The 19,892-nt window shown below is 49.8% G+C and overlaps 1 protein-coding gene across 1 annotated transcript in view; it reads left to right on the forward strand.

The window, feature by feature from the left end:
- The window catches only part of MYLK (myosin light chain kinase), a 184,635-nt gene that overhangs the window by 138,335 nt on the left and 26,408 nt on the right, over positions 1-19,892 (forward strand). The window contains exons 21-24 of the mRNA XM_028492960.2: positions 5,479-5,781; positions 13,437-13,469; positions 13,567-13,660; positions 14,978-15,181. Of these exons, the coding sequence (XP_028348761.1) occupies positions 5,479-5,781; positions 13,437-13,469; positions 13,567-13,660; positions 14,978-15,181 (634 nt within the window). The remainder of the gene's footprint in view (positions 1-5,478; positions 5,782-13,436; positions 13,470-13,566; positions 13,661-14,977; positions 15,182-19,892) is intronic.

Here is a 19,892-nt window from a genome sequence, read left to right on the forward strand (position 1 = left end):
GATGGACACTTAGGTTGCTCATGTCCTGGCTATTTTGTAAATAGAGCTGCAGTGAACACTGTGGTACATGACTCTTTTTGAATTATGGTTTTCTCAGGGTATATGCCCAGTAGTGGGATTGCTGGGTCGTATGGTAGCTCTATTTATAGGTGGGTTTTTTGTGTGTTTTTTTTTGCGGTACACGGACTTCTCACTGTTGTGGCCTCTCCCGTTGCGGAGCACAGGCTCCGGACGCGCAGGCTCCGCGGCCACGGCTCACGGGCCCAGCCGCTCTGCGGCATGTGGGATCCTCCCGGACCGGGGCATGAACCCGTGTCCCCTGCATCGGCAGGCGGACTCTCAACCACCGCGCCACCACGGAAGCCCTATTTTTAGTTTTCTAAGGAACCTCCATACTGTTGTCCATAGTGGCTGTATCAGTTTACATTCCCACCAACAGTGCAAGAGGGTTCCCTTTTCTCCACACCCCCTCCAGCATTTATTGTTTGTAGATTTTTTGGATGATGGCCATTCTGACCGGTGTGAGATGATATCTCACTGTAGTTTTGATTTGCATTTCTCTAATGATTAATGATGTTGAGCATCCTTTCATGTGTTTGTTGGCAATCTGTATATCTTCTTTGGAGGAAGGTCTATTTAGGCCTTCTGCCCATTTTTGGATTTCACCTGGTGTTCTTTGATCTGATCCCCTTTCTTTAGTTTCCTTAGGTCAGGAGTTTTATCTCTGGGAAGGCCAGTGGACCAGAGGCTCAGGGAATAGGTTTCTCATCTATAAAAGACAGGAGAGACCCTTGACCCCCTCGCTCTCTCTGTGGTGACTCCGGATGCTTATTTTAATTGTCTCCTCCTGGAGTCAGGAACACTTTGGGGGCGGGGGGATTGGTGCTAGTGATCCAGTTCGCCTTTCCACTTAGACCGGAACCTGAAGTATTGATTTGGTGCCACGCCCCACCCGTCAGCTGGCAGCGGTTTCCAGTTTTCCTTGGTGTTCTCTCTCATCTGCTCCTGCTGGGGGAACTTTAGGGTCAAGTCCATGGAACTGCTTTTCTGTGACCAGTGCCCCATGCCCCCATGCTCCCCACGGTGCCACCCGCTCCCCTCCCCCATCACCACCATACGGGCTGCAGTTGTGGCCTTTTATGGTTGAGTTTCTCATTCTCCTCGGCCAGTGCTGACAGGGCCATTGGCGTGGCTGTCCGCCAGCTGGCAGGAGCAGTATGTTAAATGCCGTCCTGGGAGGGGAATGGAATGGAGGGGAAGGACTTTCTGTCTGCTTCCCCCTTGGAGAGCTAAGAATAGAATTGCTCAATAAAATGAGGATTCACGTTGATGGATACAGCAAATCCACATTCATTCAGAGCCTGTGGATTTAGAATCAGTCCAAAGTAAATCTGGATTAAGCCCAGGTTTACCTGCATGTCTCTAGGGACATCTGTGTATTATCTGATCAGTGTTGATTAAGTAGATGTAAAATGTAAATGAGATGAAACAGGAGTTGTTTGGCCTACTCCAGACAGTTTCAAGCACTTTGGAAGCACCCATTTGTAAGCCAGCTAAATAAGGCCAGTTTCGCACAACTTCTACGAATTAGTGGTAAACTTCTCTTCTTGTATTTTTTAAAGTACCCCTTTCTTTTCAGATAGTCTCTGACTCCTATTTTTTTTAATGATGATAAAAATTAGCCTTTCCTTGGGCTTCCCTGGTGGTGCAGTGGTTAAGAACCCACCTGCCAACGCAGGGAACACAGGTTCGAGCCCTGGTCCGGGAAGATCCCACATGCCGCGGAGCAACTAAGCCCGTGTGCCACAACTACTGAGTCTGTGCTCTAGAGCCCGCGAGCCACAACTACTGAAGCCCACGTGCCTAGAGCCCGTGCTCCGCAACAAGAGAAGCTACCGCAATGGGAAGTCCGCGTACCGCAAGGAAGAGTAGCCCCCGCTTGCCACAACTAGAGAAAAGCCCGCGCACAGCAACGAAGACCCAACACAGACAAAAATTTAAAAATAAATACATAAATCCATTAAAAAAAAATTAGCCTTTCCTTCAGTTACTTTAAATGAGTGATGTTTAGCTATTTTGAAGGCTTATTATTATTATTATATGTTAAAAAGACAGTGCAGGGATTTGTAATGCACAGAGGGCCCCTGGGCCTCCCGCCTCAGCCTTGGAAGGGTGAGGGAGGGGCCTCTCGGGCAGGAGAGAGCAGCTGGACCCAGATGAAGTCCTTCATGCAACACAAGAAAAACAGGCCACTCTGCATACCTTTAAAGGAGAAAAACAAAGCAGAGAGAATCCCAGATACCCAGTAATCCCCCAATACTATCTGAGCTTGGAACTTGCATGATTTTTAAGGGCAGGAGATTTTTCATCGTAATGCTTGGCTTGGGCTTAAGCAAGATGCGTTCTTGATCTTATTCAGCCTGAGAGCTGGGAAAATAACAGGCCCCTGGAGTGAGGGTTCAGAGACCTTTTAGAATCTCCTTTTGGCTCTGTCACTGGCCAGCTGGGTATTCTTGGTAAGCAAAGTGCCTTGCCTAATCCCAAAGGGCCAGGATTACCCAGGTAGATAACCTGGGGGCCCTTGCAGCCCTGCCATTCTCTAAAAGCTGCAGGTGGCTGCTGAGGTGCCAGTAAAAGGAGGCCCAGGTGGGGTTAGGCCCAGTCACAGACCATCTTCAAACACACAGGCACGCAGAGACTGCCAGCGCAGTTACTCCAGTGAAGCAGTAGAGATGAGATCCTCCATTTTCCCAGGAGTGAAAACATTTGCTGAAGAAAAAATCCTGGAACTGGTGCCATCAGAGGCCCTTCCTTTAGACTCAGCATTTCCCATTCTGCTAGTCAAGTCTCCAGGGAGCCATGAAAGCATTCCAAGGAAGCATGGAGCTCAGGGCCCTAGACACTGAGCCCGCCTGGCCTTTGCCAGGCCATGCCCAGGCCTCCCTCCCAGACTGAGTGCGTCTGTTTCTTTGGCCTGGAGAGCAGGCTGTTCTGAGGACGTCTGATCTGTCCTGAGGGTTTTCGTTCCCAGCTCATCCAGCCTCCGTGTGGAGCTCTGTAGGTTGGAAAGAACAGAAAGCATCAGGCTCAGCCCGTGGCTCCAAGGGCAGGCATATGCGGGTGGGGACTCCTAATCTCCTATGACTTCAGACTTGCGTCTGTTCCGAACTCCTTAATATGGCATCAAATTCCTTGAAAGCATTGAGGTTTCACTTTGAATTAAAGCCACCCTCCCCAAACTTTGCATCTTCTCTCATGCTGCAGGCAGTGACATATGTCCTGTGTCAGTTCTCTCTCTTTTAGCCAAGAGACTAAATTCGGAACAGGGTAGGGGATTAATAGTACCTTTTCCAAAATACCCATTTCTCAAAGTTTTCTTTTCTTGACCAAAGCAGGAGGGGAGACCGTCAGTCAGTGGAGTGTATCTGTATTCGTCATCTCAAACTACAGGACATTAAACGTGTCCAGTCAGAAGTTTTCCAGGCATTTCCTTTGAGGGAGGGAGGCAGCGAGTCTGTCTTTCATCTTTCTTTAGGCCTTTTTACTTCCTTAGCTGGGTCTTGAGAGGATTTGAACCACTTGCCTGTAAGAGAGTTTAGAGTAATAAACATCTTAGCCAACACCAGAGATATTTCTAAAAAGACCAGTGTAGCTTTCAGAACAGTTTTTCTAAGAGAACATATTGAACAACCAGTGAAAGTGGTTCCATCACAGGAGGCCTCCAGCGTGACTGCCACCGGTGGGCAGTGGCTGTCACAGTCCCAGAGTCATTCCAGGGCGAGTCAACCCAGGCTGGGGTTGCTGGGTATGGATGGCTTCCGGGCAGTGCGTTCTTGGCTGGATGTAGAAGCAGCAGGGCTTGGGGGAGGGGGGGAAATGAATATGTATGTGTATATGTATATATGGATGTGGATGTGTGTATAGGTATATATGTATGTGTTTGTGTGTGTATGTATATGTATGTGTAGGTGTATGTGTATGCATATGTATGTGTATGTGTTTATGTATATGTATACATGGACACTCACACACAGGCAGAATGTTCTTTTTTTTCTCAATATGCTTAAGTCATCTGCAGGGATTTTCTTTGGCCTTCCTGCCTTGCGGAGGGGGAGGAGAGTAGGAATCAAGTACTTTACCTGGGTTTGCTTATTTGATGCTTGCAAAACCCCTAAGAGGTACATATATATTAACCCCATTTTCCAAATGAAAAAGACAAGCTTGTACTGGAAGTTAAGGAATTAGCTGGAATTCACATAGCTTATAAATTCACAGAGCATAAAACATGGCTTTTAATTGCTAGTTTGGGGAGCTCTAGGACTCAGATTGTCTTGGAGGAGATGAAGGCTTAGCGAACACTGGTATCTGTAACTAAACCAACCACCTACAGAGACTAAATCTGAAAAATAGAATTCTGTTCAGATGAGCACCTGCCAAATATCAGCAAAACTAAAGAACCTCATTAATGAACACACTGACTACCGTGATTTGCCTTGAAGTTGGCAGTGTTACTGGTTCTTAGCATTACTGGTCTGAATGGGAAGGCGGCCAGACAAAGGGCCGCTCCTAGTTTGTGTCCTCAGCTCATTTTCTGGCCCTCAGTCAGGGATGATTGTGATTTGCTACTGTGGTTCGCTTTGAAATTCTCTATCTCATTTTATACCAGTCCTAGGAGGATGACAGAGAGAGGGTAGGAGTAATTTTTTATTTATTATAAAGTTAGAAATAAACTTCTGCAATAATGATCACAGTAAAGGCTACTCAAACAAGACGCTTTTCTAAGAACATCTCACAACAACCTTGTGATCCAGTGCTATTATCATGCACATTTTACAGACAAGGAAACTGTGGCACAGAGAGGTTAACAAGTAATGAATGAAGACAGAGCTGTATTCAAACCCAGTGTGTGACTTCAGAGCTCACTGTGCTGTACTGACTCTCAGCAGGGCTCAGCCCGTGGCTCCACGGGCAGGAGATACTGGGTATCTGGTGTTTCCCAGGTCCCAGAGAAAGTGGAGACTGACCCCTGGTTATGTCACAGGTCACTGACCTCAGTCCTGAAGGAGACACACACACACACACACACACACACACACACACACACACACGCACACACACATTGAACTCTCTCTCAAAGCATAATTTTGGTGGGAAGCAGTCCACGCCTCCTGGGCAGCTTCCTAGGTCTGTTTACACTGAGAAATATGTTTATGACTTGGGCAAAGCACAGGAAATCATGACGTGTAGACTGGAAACTAGCCAATGAAGAGGTTTTTTCTGAGCAAATCGGTATTTGTGGGGCTTTCCATATAGGCAGGTGTGTACATAGGTGTGACCGTGTGGATGAGGGAAGGAGAGCCAGGACCAGGGATCGCAGCTCCTGTTCTCCAGGCTTCTCCCTCATGACAGAGCAAATTAAAGAACTTCTCTCCCTGCAGTCCTGCAGAGTTGGGTGATGTTGTGCTTCTGTCTCCCCAGACAAGCCAGACCCCCCGGCCGGCACGCCTTGTGCCTCTGACATTCGCAGCTCCTCGCTGACCCTGTCCTGGTACGGCTCCTCGTACGATGGGGGCAGCGCTGTACAGTCCTACAGCGTCGAGATCTGGGACTCAGCGGACAAGAAGTGGAAGGAACTAGCCACGTGCCGCAGCACCTCTTTTAACATCCAGGACCTGCTGCCTGACCGAGAGTATAAATTCCGTGTGCGCGCAATCAACGTCTATGGAACCAGTGAGCCGAGCCAGGAGTCTGAACTCACAGTGGTGGGAGAGAAACCTGAGGGTAGGCTGCCTTCCTTTCATCGCTGGCTTGAGATAAATGTGCGTGACTTACCTTGTGTGTGTAGAAGGCTGAACTGAGACGGGTACAAGGGAACTGACAAGACATCACTGATGACTGGCAGAGTCTTTTGGGGTCTTGATTTCCAATGTTGTGATGCTGATCCATACTCTAAAAGAGGTACCTATGATCCTTCAAAAAATATTGAACCACCGGTTTCGGTACACTCCCAGCAGGGGCGATGGTGTGTTAATCAGGAGCACAGGCCTGGAAAGCGGGAGCTCAGGTAGACTTACAGTTTCAACATCTTGCCCTACCCACTCATCCAGCTTCCTCCTCTTTTGCACTCATATTTGAGGGTGAACTCAGTGTCAGGGAAGACCGATAAGATTGGGAGCATAAAATCTAACAAGGAGGACAGCTAAGTATAATGAGATGGGCTGCATCCTATTAGGCCAGTATAAACAAATTGCAGAGACACAGCAGAAAGCATGAATAATTTTGCCATGAAGGTTGGGAAGGACTTCCTAGACGTACTACTTATGCTGAGTCTTGGAAAAAGGAATAGGATTCCAAGAGGTAGGGCAGATTGGGAGAGGCATTCCTCGCAGAGGAAACAGCGTGAGCAAAGGTACAAAGTGGTAGAAAGGCATGGCATTTTGAGACTCTTGTGTGTGGCCAGGGCATATGCTGTGTGAGACAGAACAGGAGGAAGCAACACAAAAAAGGACAGTGTGGGTAAAATTGTGAGTTCATCAAAGGTTTTCAGGCAGGGGCTTGATGCAGTTAGATCTGTTTTTTTAGAAAGAGAGTTAGAGGAAGACTAGACCTTTGCAACTCACGGGGTGGTCTGGACCACTAGTCTTGGGATTCTGGGAGCCTGTTAGAAATGCAGACTCTGCCCCCCACTTCCCTAGTCCCTTCTGAACCTTCATTTTAACATTATCCACCCTCACCCCCCATGGATTCATATACACTTGAAAGTTCGAGAAGCACTGAAGTGGACTAGGGGGATGAGATTGGAGTCAGTGAAATACCGGTTGAGCCTCTGTGGTGTAGTCCAGGAGACGTATAGAAAGGGCTCCTTAGGAGGTGGAATTGACCATTCCTGATGACTTCTGGGGCAGAGAATTCAAGGGAAAAGATAGAAGAGTCTAAGATTACTCCCAGGTCCCAGCTTGGGCAACTAAAGACAAGTTCAAGAGCCATTTAGAGGTCGATTATTATGATTCATGGTGGCTAACATATATTAAACACTTGCTGTATGCTAACCATACATTAAGCACTTTACGTGCATTATGTCACGCATCTAACTCAACGAAGTAGATACTGTTATTACCCCCACTTTACAGATAGGGGAGCTGAGGTTAAGAGGGGTGAAGCTAGTTGCCCAAGGTCACAGAGCTTGGAAATGGTGTGTTGAAGCTTGAACTCAGAGCTGTCTGACCCTGAGCCTGAGCTCCGTTGGTTAAACTAATGGAGGAGGCCAGGCTGCCTCCCTGTGACTTGGAGGTTAGATAGCAGGGAGTCCCAGAGAAGGTGGAAGTTCTGGTTTCAGTCCTGTTGAGTTGAGGTGTCTGAGGGATATCCATGGGGAGGTGTCTTCAGACTGTTGGATGGTTGAATCCAGAGCTCAGGAGAAAGGTTTAAGCTCGAGCCACAGGTTTGGAAGGGGTCTTCACTATTTAATTGGTAATTGAAGCCATGGGCATCAGTAAGTTCACGGAGTGGGGAGGGGGGTAAAGAAAGTCTACACTGATACAGAAATGAAGGAGCCTGCACGACCAGGAGAAAGGACTGAGAGGGGAGAGAACCAAGGGGAGGCTGGAGCTGTGTTGCAGAAACATGGAAGCAGCGAGTGACAAAGAGGAAAGAGATGAGGATGCAAGATCTTTGGATTCAGCCCTTTGATAAGCCGTGATCTTTGAGAGCAAAGTCCATAGCGTTTCCACAGGGTGGAAAATGGTTGGCCTGGGGCTAAGGAATAAATGGAAGAAGAAGGGGCCAGGAGTATGGAATGTTACTTCAAGAAGTTTCATGTGAAGAGAAGAAAACGAGTGCTGTGAATTTAAGATGGAGGCAAGGTTGGGGGCAGGGAGGAAGGTGGGGGGAAAACAAGTGAAAGACTTCTAGGAGAAAAGAGAGCTGTAAGATGTGAGGTAGAGAGAAGACTAAAGGACCAGGAGCTGGACAGGGCGCAGGTCCTGAGATCACCATATAGCCAGAGGCATCACACGTATGGAAACTGTCATTACAGTTTGATACCCCTCTTTAGTTTCAAAATTTAGGCATAAAACAGATATTAAACTTTACTTTCAAATTAAATGAGGGCTCCAGAAAGAAGGTTTGGAGGTTGCCGGTGGAAAAACACACCAAATTTACAATTTTGCCTCTGCAGCCCTGTCTTGGGGGCCTTTGCCCAGTGAGCCCTAGAGATCCCCAGAGGGCAGGTCTCTCAGAGCCACAGTGTGCTGTGGCGGCGTGGATCGTGGAGCCCGGCCCGAGAGAGCCCTGCCGGACCTCTTTGCAGTTTCATGGGGCTCCTGCCCACCGGCCGCTCACAAATGTCTCCTGGGAGAAAGAGTAACCAAACTGCCATCGGCCGCCCTTTGACCTGAGCAGAATGGGAAGCCGACTGGTTAGAGCGGGCGGGCCAGGAGAGGCAGCCAGGGTCCAGTCTGCATGTTTTTAGCATATTACTTTGCCCAAGAAGATGACTCCTAACTTCTTAGAAAAGTGACAGAAAAGGGGTAACATGGCAGTGAGATGTGCATTAGCTGGAAGGGAAAACTTCCAGGTCTTTTATGGCATGTACCAGGAGAGACTGTAGAATACCTGTTGAGCCCCACACAGAGGACCAGAGGCCACAGGAGCTGCACGTGTGGCTCTTAGGAGGCCGGGACAGCAGCTTCCAGGGCTGTGAGGATGGTCTATGGAGAGGAGGGGCTGGGACCACTTGGCTCCAGGCAGGTGGCCTCTCCCTTCTTGCCTGAGGCCAGCTGAACCCACTTCTGTGGTCCTCAGATTCTCTTCCTGGGGCCCATCCTGGCTGGGAGCAGACAAAGGGAAATGTTGAAATTGCCTGCAATCCAGAGGAGGGGTCCAGGCCACCCAGGGCTTCCAGGCTGGAAGATGCTCCCACCCCCAGGTCCAGCTGGCTTGTCCCTGGTGGTGGGGGTGGGGAGGGAGAAGGGGCAGAACAGCACAGAACATCCTCTGAGGGGCAGAGGATGAAGTGGGGGATGGGAGGGTGAGGGTAAGGAGGTGTGGCTTCCAAGTGAAGCTCTCTGTGGACGGCTCAGAAGCCTGTTAGTTATAGCCTGGGTTGATCATCTCTCTCCTCTTTAAAAGTGCAATGGCTCTCAGAGAAGTGGAGGGTGTGTGTGTGTGTGCACATGTGTAGAAGAGGGATGTGATTATAGTAGATCATTTCTGTGAGCCCGTGGGGTCTGGTGGTCATAAAAAGGCAGTGCCAATTAGCCCTCCCCCCTCTAAGCGCAGCTAATGTTGGCACTCACCTTCCCCACCTCTACCACGGCCCCTCCAGCCTCCGCCTCAGCAACTTCAGTTTTTGGCTTCATCCGGACCTCTCAGTTCCATCCCCGCCCTCACTCTGCATTCACCCACTCAGTGTGTCCGGTGCCCCTCCTGTGTTCCAGGTGCTGCCTGGGCGCTAGGGATACGGTGGAGGACACGGCATAGCATGTAGGTCTCCACCCAGCTCTGTGGCCTCCTTATGCCAGAGCCCCCTCGCCCTCAGACTAGGACCCCTAACCTGACAGCTCCCCTCCTCGTCTTCCCAAACCTGAGTAAACGAGCACCTCCCCTTCCCCCTCCCACCCAACGCAGCCGCTCTCTCCCACCCCAACCAGGTCCGGATCTCCACTCCCACCATACTCAACTCTAACTCTGAAATCCACTCCGTCCTTGCTCCTAATCCTAATTTGTTCTCGTCTATACAGTTGTTCGCAAACAGCTGTGACAGAGGCTGCTTGCAGAGTAGGGTAGAGATGCAGAGCCCCTAGAGAAGCAGCGGACATCAACCGCTCACCCTGAGCTGCCGCGGCTGCCCTCCCCGGGGTGCGGGCGCCCTCTAGTGCCCGCTGGGCGCCCAGCAGCCCTCCGCCGTGCGAAGGGACCGCTCTGTCCAGGGAGCCGGCTAGACACGTGCCACGTGAGGGCCAGAGCGCTCAGCCGATCCTCCCCGAAACACCACTCCAGGGGGATGGTGTCATCTGCCTGCAGAAATAATCTCGGAACCATCTTCCAAATAGTTCTTCCACTTAGCTCTCGGATCTCACAGCTCTTTCTGAGTGGATTTTTTAAAAAGTATTTCGTTGAAGTCCTTTCTACTGCAATTTAGCTCCTTCCTGAACGGAAAGATGGACACCACGTGGCCACCTCTCTCATTACTACCCCTTTATGCTCAGAGAGCTTGGCTAATTGAATTGTGGTCTTTCCCGCACACCTCTGGGGTTCCTCCTCTCATGGCCATTTCCCTTACAAATAGAGTGGAGACAGCATGAGAAGGAAAAGGAGGAAAGGGAAGTGTCTCAGCCTGGAGCCTTGGTCCGAGTTCCACACAGAGGAAGGGTTGCTGTGTGACAGTGAGCCAGAGGCAGGGGCCTGGGTTCCCTGAGATTGAGCTGGACCCCACAGCCATGGTACCAGGAAGGCACTCTGCATCTTGACTGCTAAGGAGAGAGGCAGGAGGTGAGGGTAGGTGTGGTATTTGAGAGGAGGGCAAGAAGGCTAACTCCATTGCTAACTGGTGTCAAAGAGATGGGGAGAGGCCAGTTCTAGAACTGCATGCCCTTTCAGGGCCACCTGGAAGATGCCTCCGGGAAACAGGTCGCTGGAAAAGCCCCTCATGGGCTCACAGCGCTGCTGCTGCCCCTTCACGAGGAGAGGACAGACAGTTCCTCCGAGAGATTCCAGGCCAGGAAAGCCCGTCTCTCTGTACTCTCTCATCCTGTTGCTCATTCTACACCAGGATATGTGGCATGGGGACACAAAGGTCAGGAGAGGTCAAACCACTGTCTCAGCTAGGGCACCACGGATCAGGACGATGGGGCCTCCCTGACACTAAATGTGGTTACTATCATTAATATTTTGTCTCTAAGGCCCCATCCAGTGACTGGCATCCACAGGTGCTCAGTTAATAATCGTTGAATTGACTTGAATCTCTTGCTTTCCTTAAATCCCTGTTTGAAATACCATTGTTGAACTAACCTAAACATCTCTTGAACCTATTTATCGTTCTTACGGTGGCTCTTGACATGTGATTTCCACATGCCTACAGCCTTCCTCCTATGTGAGGTATAACGCTAAATTGTTCTCCCACGTTATAGTATTCATTCGTTGGTGAAAGTTCGTAACCCTCATCTTACCCTTGGCTATTGTGATTTTTTTGTTTTTTATCATGTCTGCTTTAGGCTTCTTTCCCAACCAGAGAGGCCTAACCTTTTCTGATTGTCTTCACATGGCAGCTCTTCCTTTCAATGGCACATACCTCCTCCAGCTCCACTGAGACTTTCTCAGCGCCAACAGCCAGGGTTCTAGGGTCACGTGACCCCAGGCTCTACCAAGGGCAGAGTAATAATACCTGTTTGCGGCCGGTGCACACGTCCCCAATGACAGCATTCTGTTGGCCAGAGCAGTTGGTTGAGGAGCGGGGCTCCCACTTTTGGTTCTCACTAGATACCCTAGGGCTTGTCATGCTGAAAGTCTGAATGATTCAATTCTCCCTGAACACATGACTCCATTACTACCTTCCAGGTATGTTGCTCTCAAGTACATTTTGGTCATCTATGAATTTGACAGTGTCACTGTCAACTCTCAAATCTGTGATTTAGAAGACTTGGCCAGTTATACTCACATCCCGACAGTATCTGTGAACCCCACCACTAATCTGAGAGTCCCCGTCGATCTTATCCTTTTTTATTTTTCCATGGCATTTTCCTTTCTGTGACAAATATTCCTCCCAATCCCACTTGTGTTGGTTTTTTAAAATTAAACTTCATCAACAGCATATTAAGAACTCTAAACAAATCATAGCCTCTCCTGTTCCCGGTCACATGCTTATAAACTCTCTCAAAACTCTTTTCCAGAAAGGGGTACTTATCTTGCATGGGAACTGTGTGACTTCTCTCAGGTTGCCTGCTTAGGTTTCAGTAATTTGTTCTGCCCTCAGCCTAACAGAGAGGCTCACTGTCTACAGTTTCAAGCTGCACCTGGTCCCCGACCCACACCTTCACCGCCAGCATTCCACTTGCGAAGCACACAGAGCTGGGCCCGCTCCCACACAAGCCCTCCTCGCTGGGCAGTGTCTGACCAACCCCTCCGCCCCGTCCGCTCTGGCCTTCCTTCCATCTGCCGTCCCTTTCCTGTCCTCAGTCTTGCTCTGCTGGGAGCTTCAGCAAATCACACCCTTTCCCCCAGTTGTTCACACACACACACACACACACACACACACACACACACACTTTAGAAATCCTTGGCCTCCCTCTCTGGCTTCCTCAGGTCTTTCTATCTCTTCAGGAAGCCTCCCTTGGTTCCCGCTGTCAGACGGGACACAGCCCACATCATGGCTGAGCAGCACCTAGCACATCACAAAGCATGGCATCCAGGGCTAGCCAAGGACCCGAGAAAACACCCAGAAATACAGTGCTTTCCTTTTACAGATGAGGAAACTGAGGTCCAGGAAGGGAAAGGCACTTGGCTAAGGTCAAGAAGCCACAGTGGCTCTTTAGGGACTAATTATACCAAAGCAAAGGAAAGCCTGGACTTCTGAAGTGGGTGTATTCCTCTGGCCACCAGCCTGTCCCCTCACGACCCCCCATCCACTACTGAAACATCTGTGTGAACGGCCAGGGTGGGCTGCTCACGTTCCCTCCTTGCCATACCCATAAACACCCGCTGGCTTCCTGCATGACGTCACCCACCTCCTCGCTGTGTTCCATCATTTCCTTTAAGACACAACTCAAGGGCTCCTTCTTCCTAGACTAATTGCTCTGACTTTATACTTGCCCCACTTGTGTCACCTTCCTCCATTGTCTACTGTTTGTACTGCGATATCATGTGCTTGATTATGTAACACTCGTAATGGATATTTCAAGGATATGTGTTTTTGCCTCTCCAACGAAATTATATATAAGCTCCAAGAAAGGAGGAGAGATCATGCCATCTGTATTTTGTTTTGTACACCCATGATCACTGGCAAAATAACTGGTACCTAGCTGGAATTCCAGAAAAAGTTCTCAGCAAATGGACAAATGGATTTGACACTAGTAGCAATTATAAGTTGCCGACTTTTGAGCTGGAGCAGGAAGGGACTCTCGTAGTTGGGTGTAGGTTCTGAAAGTCACAGAGACTAGAAAAGATGTGAAGAAGGGCATGTCTAGGGGACCTCAAGGCTAGAGGGGACTGGATGGAGGGGAGAGCTGGCAGAGGAGGGGCTGGGTGGGGTGAGGAGGCCAGCGCCTGCCGGTGTATATGTGGCCCTGTTGCAGCGTGGACCCACTGGCCCCGTGGTGATGCCCAGAGCGCTGGGCTTGGTGGTCTTGTGCCTGGGAAGTCTGCAGTCTGACAGGGCCCCTGGCATGCTTTGCTGTCGGTGGGCCTTCATTACTAATCGCCCACGCCCTCTCTCCCCCTAGAGCCGAAGGATGAAGTGGAGGTGTCAGATGATGGTGAGTGCTGGCCCCGGTCCTCGGGAAGACTCGAGGGGTGGAGGGGGGTGAGTGAGGGGTCTGATGGCTCACGCTCACCCCGACCCCCACCCTGCAGATGAAAAGGAGCCCGAGGTCGATTACCGGACCGTCGCGGTCAATACCGACCAGAAAGTGTCTGACTTCTACGACATCGAAGAGAGACTAGGATCGTAAGTGGAGTGGGAAGCACCCTTCCGGAGCCCAGGGTGAGGGTGGCGCAGGCCCCGAGGTTAAATTCCCCGCTTCCTCTTCCTGTCCTTCCCTGGGTTCTGCCAACTCTCAGACAGAGGTTCCTGCAGAACCGGGAGGGCTTGACCTGTCGGCACCCGTGAAAGCATCACCCGGCCAGGGCTGTCTTAGGAGCTGCTGTGCCCCGGGCTCCCTCCGCAAGCTTGAGCAGGCCCGTCCTCCTCTGCAGTCCACCCCGCACATAGGACATAACCCAGGGCAGCGGGTCTGGCCCGGCCCGTCTTTAGGATCCCTTCCCTTTGATCCGTGCTCGCCGTTCAGCAGTTCTAGCTCTAGTGCTTCAGGAGAACGCGCCCCCCCTTGACATGCACCTCCTGTCATCACCCCTCGCTTTGTGAACTCGGTCCACAGTCTCTGCTCAGGCTCTTCCCTGGGCTGCGGAGACACCAATGGACTCAGACCGCAACCCTGGGCCCTCGGCACAGCGAGGCTGTGCCCACCAGCAGCGGCACCCAGGGCTGCCGGTCGCCCACTGACTATCCCTGGAGGAGGAGGGGAGGTGGAAGAGAGAGGAATGGGGCTCAGCTCTTATTTCCGGAGGGTTTCTGTCCAATAAAGGAGTGACACCAACCTCATGGCAGTCCTGAAGAACGAGGACCCTGCGCTGGGGCGGGAGTGGTGTCAGCAGAATGCCACCGCTGCCATCCCCGCAGTGGGAAGCAGGGGCCTTGCTAGGCTGTCTCCAGGGCCCCGGTACTGGAAAGGCGTGGAAGGCAGGCAAACCGCTCAGAAATTCTCGGTACTTGGGGAGGACTTCCCCAACCTGACGTCATGGGTCATTTCATGGGGGAAAGGGAAAGAAGTCTGTCGCCAAGATTGAGGCCTCAGCCCAAGGAGATGACAGTCCTAAAAGAACAGCAAGACTGGACAGAGTTAGGGGAGGGTTGCGGGGCCAGACCCGGGCTGACATTGACAAATGATGGAGAGTAGGTTTTTCAGCATCAGCTGTGTGCTTCACTGACCTAGAGCAGGGACTGGCAAACTTCTTCTGTAAAGGGCCAGATAATGGATATTTAGGGTTTGTGGGCCATTTGGTTTATGCTGCAACCACTGCTCTGCTGCTGAAACCCAGAAGCATCCACAGACAATCTGGGCACAAATGGGCATGGCTGTTGTCCAGTAAAACTTTATTTAGAAAAAGAGGGAGGCCAGATGGGTCCCACAGTCCATCACTTGCCCATCCCAGTTCACTGGAAAGCTGGGCTAAATTGCTTTTTCTCTCCTCCTTTCATTCACAGTGGGAAATTTGGACAGGTCTTTCGACTTGTAGAAAAGAAAACTGGAAAAATCTGGGCAGGGAAATTCTTCAAGGCATACTCAGCAAAAGAGAAAGAGAACATCCGGCAGGAGATCAGCATCATGAACTGCCTCCACCACCCCAAGCTGGTCCAGTGTGTGGATGCCTTCGAAGAGAAGGCCAACATCGTCATGGTCCTGGAAATGTGAGTGTCCCGCCACGGGGCGGCCCAGGCGCCACGGGCCTGGGATCCCCTTGTGTGACCCACCTCCCCCCCCCCCACTGTCCCGCCACCACCCTCCGCCCCAAGATGGAGAGCACCGTGGGCCAGGGTGTGATGTGCGTGACACTCAGCAGCCCGTGTGGCCGGGTGCTGACCACCGGGGACAGTCCGTCTGTGCATGGTGCTGGCCCTGACCCACTGCCCGCCAGCCCCCGCTCTGCTCCTCTCCAGAACACACTGGCAGGTCTTTGAGGACCCCTGCCCCCTTCTCACCCTCACCTCCCTGTGGAAGGCTCAGGGCTACCCCTCGGCTCCTTGGTTTCATTCAGGGCATTCTGACCCAGAGGTGGCTTTAGAGCAGAAGAGTGGGGACAGGGCCACTTCCCGACCAGCCTGTGAGAGAGAAGGGGGCCCAGGGCTGGGAGCTCAGAATGCGGGAGTGTAAGCCTCGCTCCCGTCCTCCTGCTCTGCTCTGTGTGCCCCTGGTCCGCGCTGGTTTGTCCTCTCTTGACCTCTCACTCACCAAAGAGTAGCGCTTTCTGAGCTGGGCTGTACAGAGGCAGGGGGATGACCAGATGACGTCCAGCCAAGGCTTTCCTGGACTCCATTGTTTCTTCGAGTCCCAGTCCTCCACCTCTCTCCCCTCTGAGTGCTGGTCTGCATGTACACACACACACACACACACACACACACACACACACACACACACACACACACACACACACGCACATACAAACATACTGGAGTCAGTAAGCCAGACATGCTCCATAGTGTGTATTTTTTAAGCATTTCTTTTCCTTTTTTAATCTGAATTTTTAAAGTATATGATACAATCATATCAAAAAATATAAGAAAATACACAATGAGAAGTCCCATTCCTACCCCTGTCTCCCGTCTACCCTGCTTCTACCCTGCCTCAGCACCACTGGTAACCAATTTTGTTGGTTTTGTCTGTGTCCTTCCAAAGTTTCTTTGTGAACATGCAAGCATATTTTATATATATATATATAATTCATATGAATATATAAATATATATATATGTATGTATGTACGTATATATACACATACTTCCCGCCTTTTAACCCAAAGACAAGTTTCACTCAGTATTCTATACTTCGTCCAGCCAAGGCTTTCCTGGACTCCATTGTTTCTTCGAGTCCCAGTCCTCCACCTCTCTCCCCTCTGAGTGCTGGTCTGCATGTACACACACACACACACACACACACACATACACATAAACATACATACACACACAAACACACACACACACACACACACACAAACGTACTGGAGTCAGTAAGCCAGACATGCTCCATAGTGTGTATTTTTTAAGCATTTCTTTTCCTTTTTTAATCTGAATTTTTAAAGTATATGATACAATCATATCAAAAAATATAAGAAAATACACAATGAGAAGTCCCATTCCTACCCCTGTCTCCCGTCTACCCTGCTTCTACCCTGCCTCAGCACCACTGGTAACCAATTTTGTTGGTTTTGTCTGTGTCCTTCCAAAGTTTCTTTGTGAACATGCAAGCATATTTTATATATATATATATAAAATTCATATGAATATATAAATATATATATATATGTATGTACGTATATATACACATACTTCCCGCCTTTTAACCCAAAGACAAGTTTCACTCAGTATTCTATACTTGGCTTCTTTCCATTCAACAGTGTATCTTGGAGAGAGGCCCACATCAGTAGCCAGGGGGCTTCCTCACTCTCCCTGCTCCCTGGGATCTCAGCGCATGCATAGACCACAGGTTATTTGTCTTCTTTTGATAGGGCTTTGGATGGTTTCCAGGCTTTGGCTTTTGCAAAAAGGCAGTGTTTATAACCTTGTACATACGGCTTTACACTATGCCTGTGTACATCTGTAGGGTACATTCCCAGAAGTGTGGGAGCGCTGGATCAAAGGGGGTGTGCCTTTGAAAGCTTTAGCAATATTCTGAAATTGCCTTCAGCATCCTTGAACTGCTCATCCCGAGCTTCAGGGGTCTCAGTCCTTCGGAGAGGACTCTGTCAACATCTCGGTGTTCTCTCCTGGGACAGGTGAAGCCAGTGAGGCATCCCCAGTTTGAGGAGTGACTCCCCTCACTCCGTGAACCTTTGCTGTGTTTCCTTTCAGTTTGTGTTCCTCAGGAAAGGCAGTCGTGGTTAAGAGACAGACTTGAGTCTGAGAAACCTCCCTTCAACCCCTGCTCTGCCTCTTGCTGACGACCTTGAATAAGTTGCCCAACTGTGCCAATCATTAGTTTTATTATCTGTAAAAGGAGGCTATAAACCATCTCGTGTATAATGTGGGGATTAGATGGAATAACATGTGTCAGGCACAGGCTGTATAATTGCGAGTTATTCTTAGGAGTATGATGCATTGACTTTTTCTGTATCCTGGTCTTTTTTCCACTTAAAATTATTTTGTGAGCACTTTAACACCCAACTGGTTGTGTGGAACAAATCCTACTATTCAGGAAACCTGGGGTCAGCTTCTATGACTGTCGAGCTGTGATCCTGTAATTATTAAATCCTTTCAGCGAGGAGAGGTATTTGGATTAGACTCCCTTTTGGTTCTAAAATTCTGCAGTTCTGTGGAACTTTTACACAGATTCAAAGAAAATCTTCCTTCGTCTCTTAGAATCAGTTTTCAGCCCCGAATTCAAACTTCCCTCCCCACTTCTAGGAAAGATTTAGCCCATGTCCACGGCCTCACTCATTATACCCTCACAATAGCCCTGTGGGCTGCAGCCTTTCACATTTATTGTAGAACAGGTCGCTTGGTCCAGGCAGCGTGGGCGTGTGGGGATATGTGAAGAAATGTCTTATCTTTGGAAGTTAAACCTGCAGCAAGCTCGTGAGAAGGTGCAGGAGCGGGTAGGAGGCAGCCAAGCCTGGGTGAGGCTGGACGGCAGCACCAGTGGGCAGAATACCATACTTAGCTTGGAATTGGGAGTTGGCAAGCTGGATGGAAAATGTTGGGAGAAAACGTACGAGGGCTTCAGCTGGTCTGGCTTTCATCCCTCCACCCCACGCCTCCCCCGTGGACAGGAGTGAGTCTTACATTCACAGATGCCAGATGATTCTCCTGCACTTGGGGTAAGGAGCTTGCCCCTTGATAGGAACTCGACCAAAGAAGAAGGAGCAGATCTGTACTTCCCTTCCAGCTTAAACAGACCTGGCCACTGAGAAGGCAAAGGTTGGCTTTCAGCAGTACGATTTGCTCTTCTCCTTGTTTGGTGGAGAAACTGAGATTAAGAGAAGGACAATCCCTGGTGATACAGAAAAATGAAAATGTATCGCAGGGTCCCAGCCTTCAGATCAGCCGCCTCAGATACAGTGAGAGACCAGAATTAATGTGTCTTCAGCCTTTCTGACGTCCGATTATGGGACAAGCCCCTATCGTTGTAGCAGTGTTGCTCTGATACAGGAGTTCCTTCAGGCTACGGGCCTGGAGTCAGGGCTGGTCCTTTTGGGACATTCCAAGTGCTGGTGGGCCCCTGAGCACTGAAGCAGATGTGCAGCTTAAGCTGAGTCATCCATTGCCCATCTCACCTTCATGCTGCCATTGGCAAAACTGATCAAAGAATAAGCGGCTAGCTGCCATGAGACAAGGAGGAGAGGGTCTGGGTTTGGAGCCCCCTGAAGTGTCATCCTTCTGGCTGCCAGTGAGGGCTGGCCAATGTCTACAGTTGGGGGATAAATTTGATCCCTTGGAATAAGGTAGGTATTCATTCATTCATTCACTCACTCATCACTGTTAATTTATTAAGCACACATTTCCTCCACCCAATCTTGGCCCATGGCTTTATCCCATCTCTGTGGGTGGCAGCTTCTTTCCACCCACAGTCTTGAGCGTTTTGTAAAGAAACCTATATAGAACCATTCATCCTGTTTGTGTAACCCCTTCCATCCTCGAAAATGGACCACAAGGACAGTTTTTAAAATACATTAAATAAATTTGAATAGGTTTGAATCTATTTGCACCTCTACTGAATAGGTTACCTCTAGAAGTGCAGCGGTAATTATCTCCACGGCTCAGATTTCCACCACTCATTGCCTCAGACGTTCCCAAGGACACTGCAAAAAATGGTGTCTTGCTTTTTCAGGATATTTTAAATTTAAAACCAAACATTTGGGGGTACCTTGTCTGTGCCAGATATTGCCAGGTAAAAACAAAGGTCTAGAGATGAGCCGTACCTTTTCCAGACATGTTCACAAACAACTTTAAGACAAGGCAGACTGGATGGGAAAAGTGCAGAGATGAGACTGTGGGAACCCAGGGAGGGAAAGCTCATATGATGAAATTGGGAGTGATTTCTCAGAGGACATGAATTTCAGCTGGCTTCCCAGGGGTGGTAACTGAGTAAGCCAATATTTCTCAAACTTGTCTGATCTTAAGAATCACCTGGGGTACTCATTAAAAATATGGATCACAACCCTTCCAAGATTTTCTAAATCAGAATATGCAGGGGAGAAGCTTGGGAGTCTGTATTTTCAGCAAGAGCCCCCACTGGTTCTTTAAAAAAGAAAAAAGAGTGGCTTCCCTGGTGGCGCAGTGGTTGAGAGTCCGCCTGCCGATGCAGGGGACACGGGTTCGTGCCCCGGTCTGGGAGGATCCCACATGCCGCGGAGCGGCTGGGCCCGTGAGCCATGGCTGCTGAGCCTGCGCGTGCGGAGCCTGTGCTCC

This window comes from Physeter macrocephalus, chromosome 1 (assembly GCF_002837175.3).
Source record: "Physeter macrocephalus isolate SW-GA chromosome 1, ASM283717v5, whole genome shotgun sequence".
In the NCBI taxonomy this organism is placed as follows: domain Eukaryota; kingdom Metazoa; phylum Chordata; class Mammalia; order Artiodactyla; family Physeteridae; genus Physeter; species Physeter macrocephalus.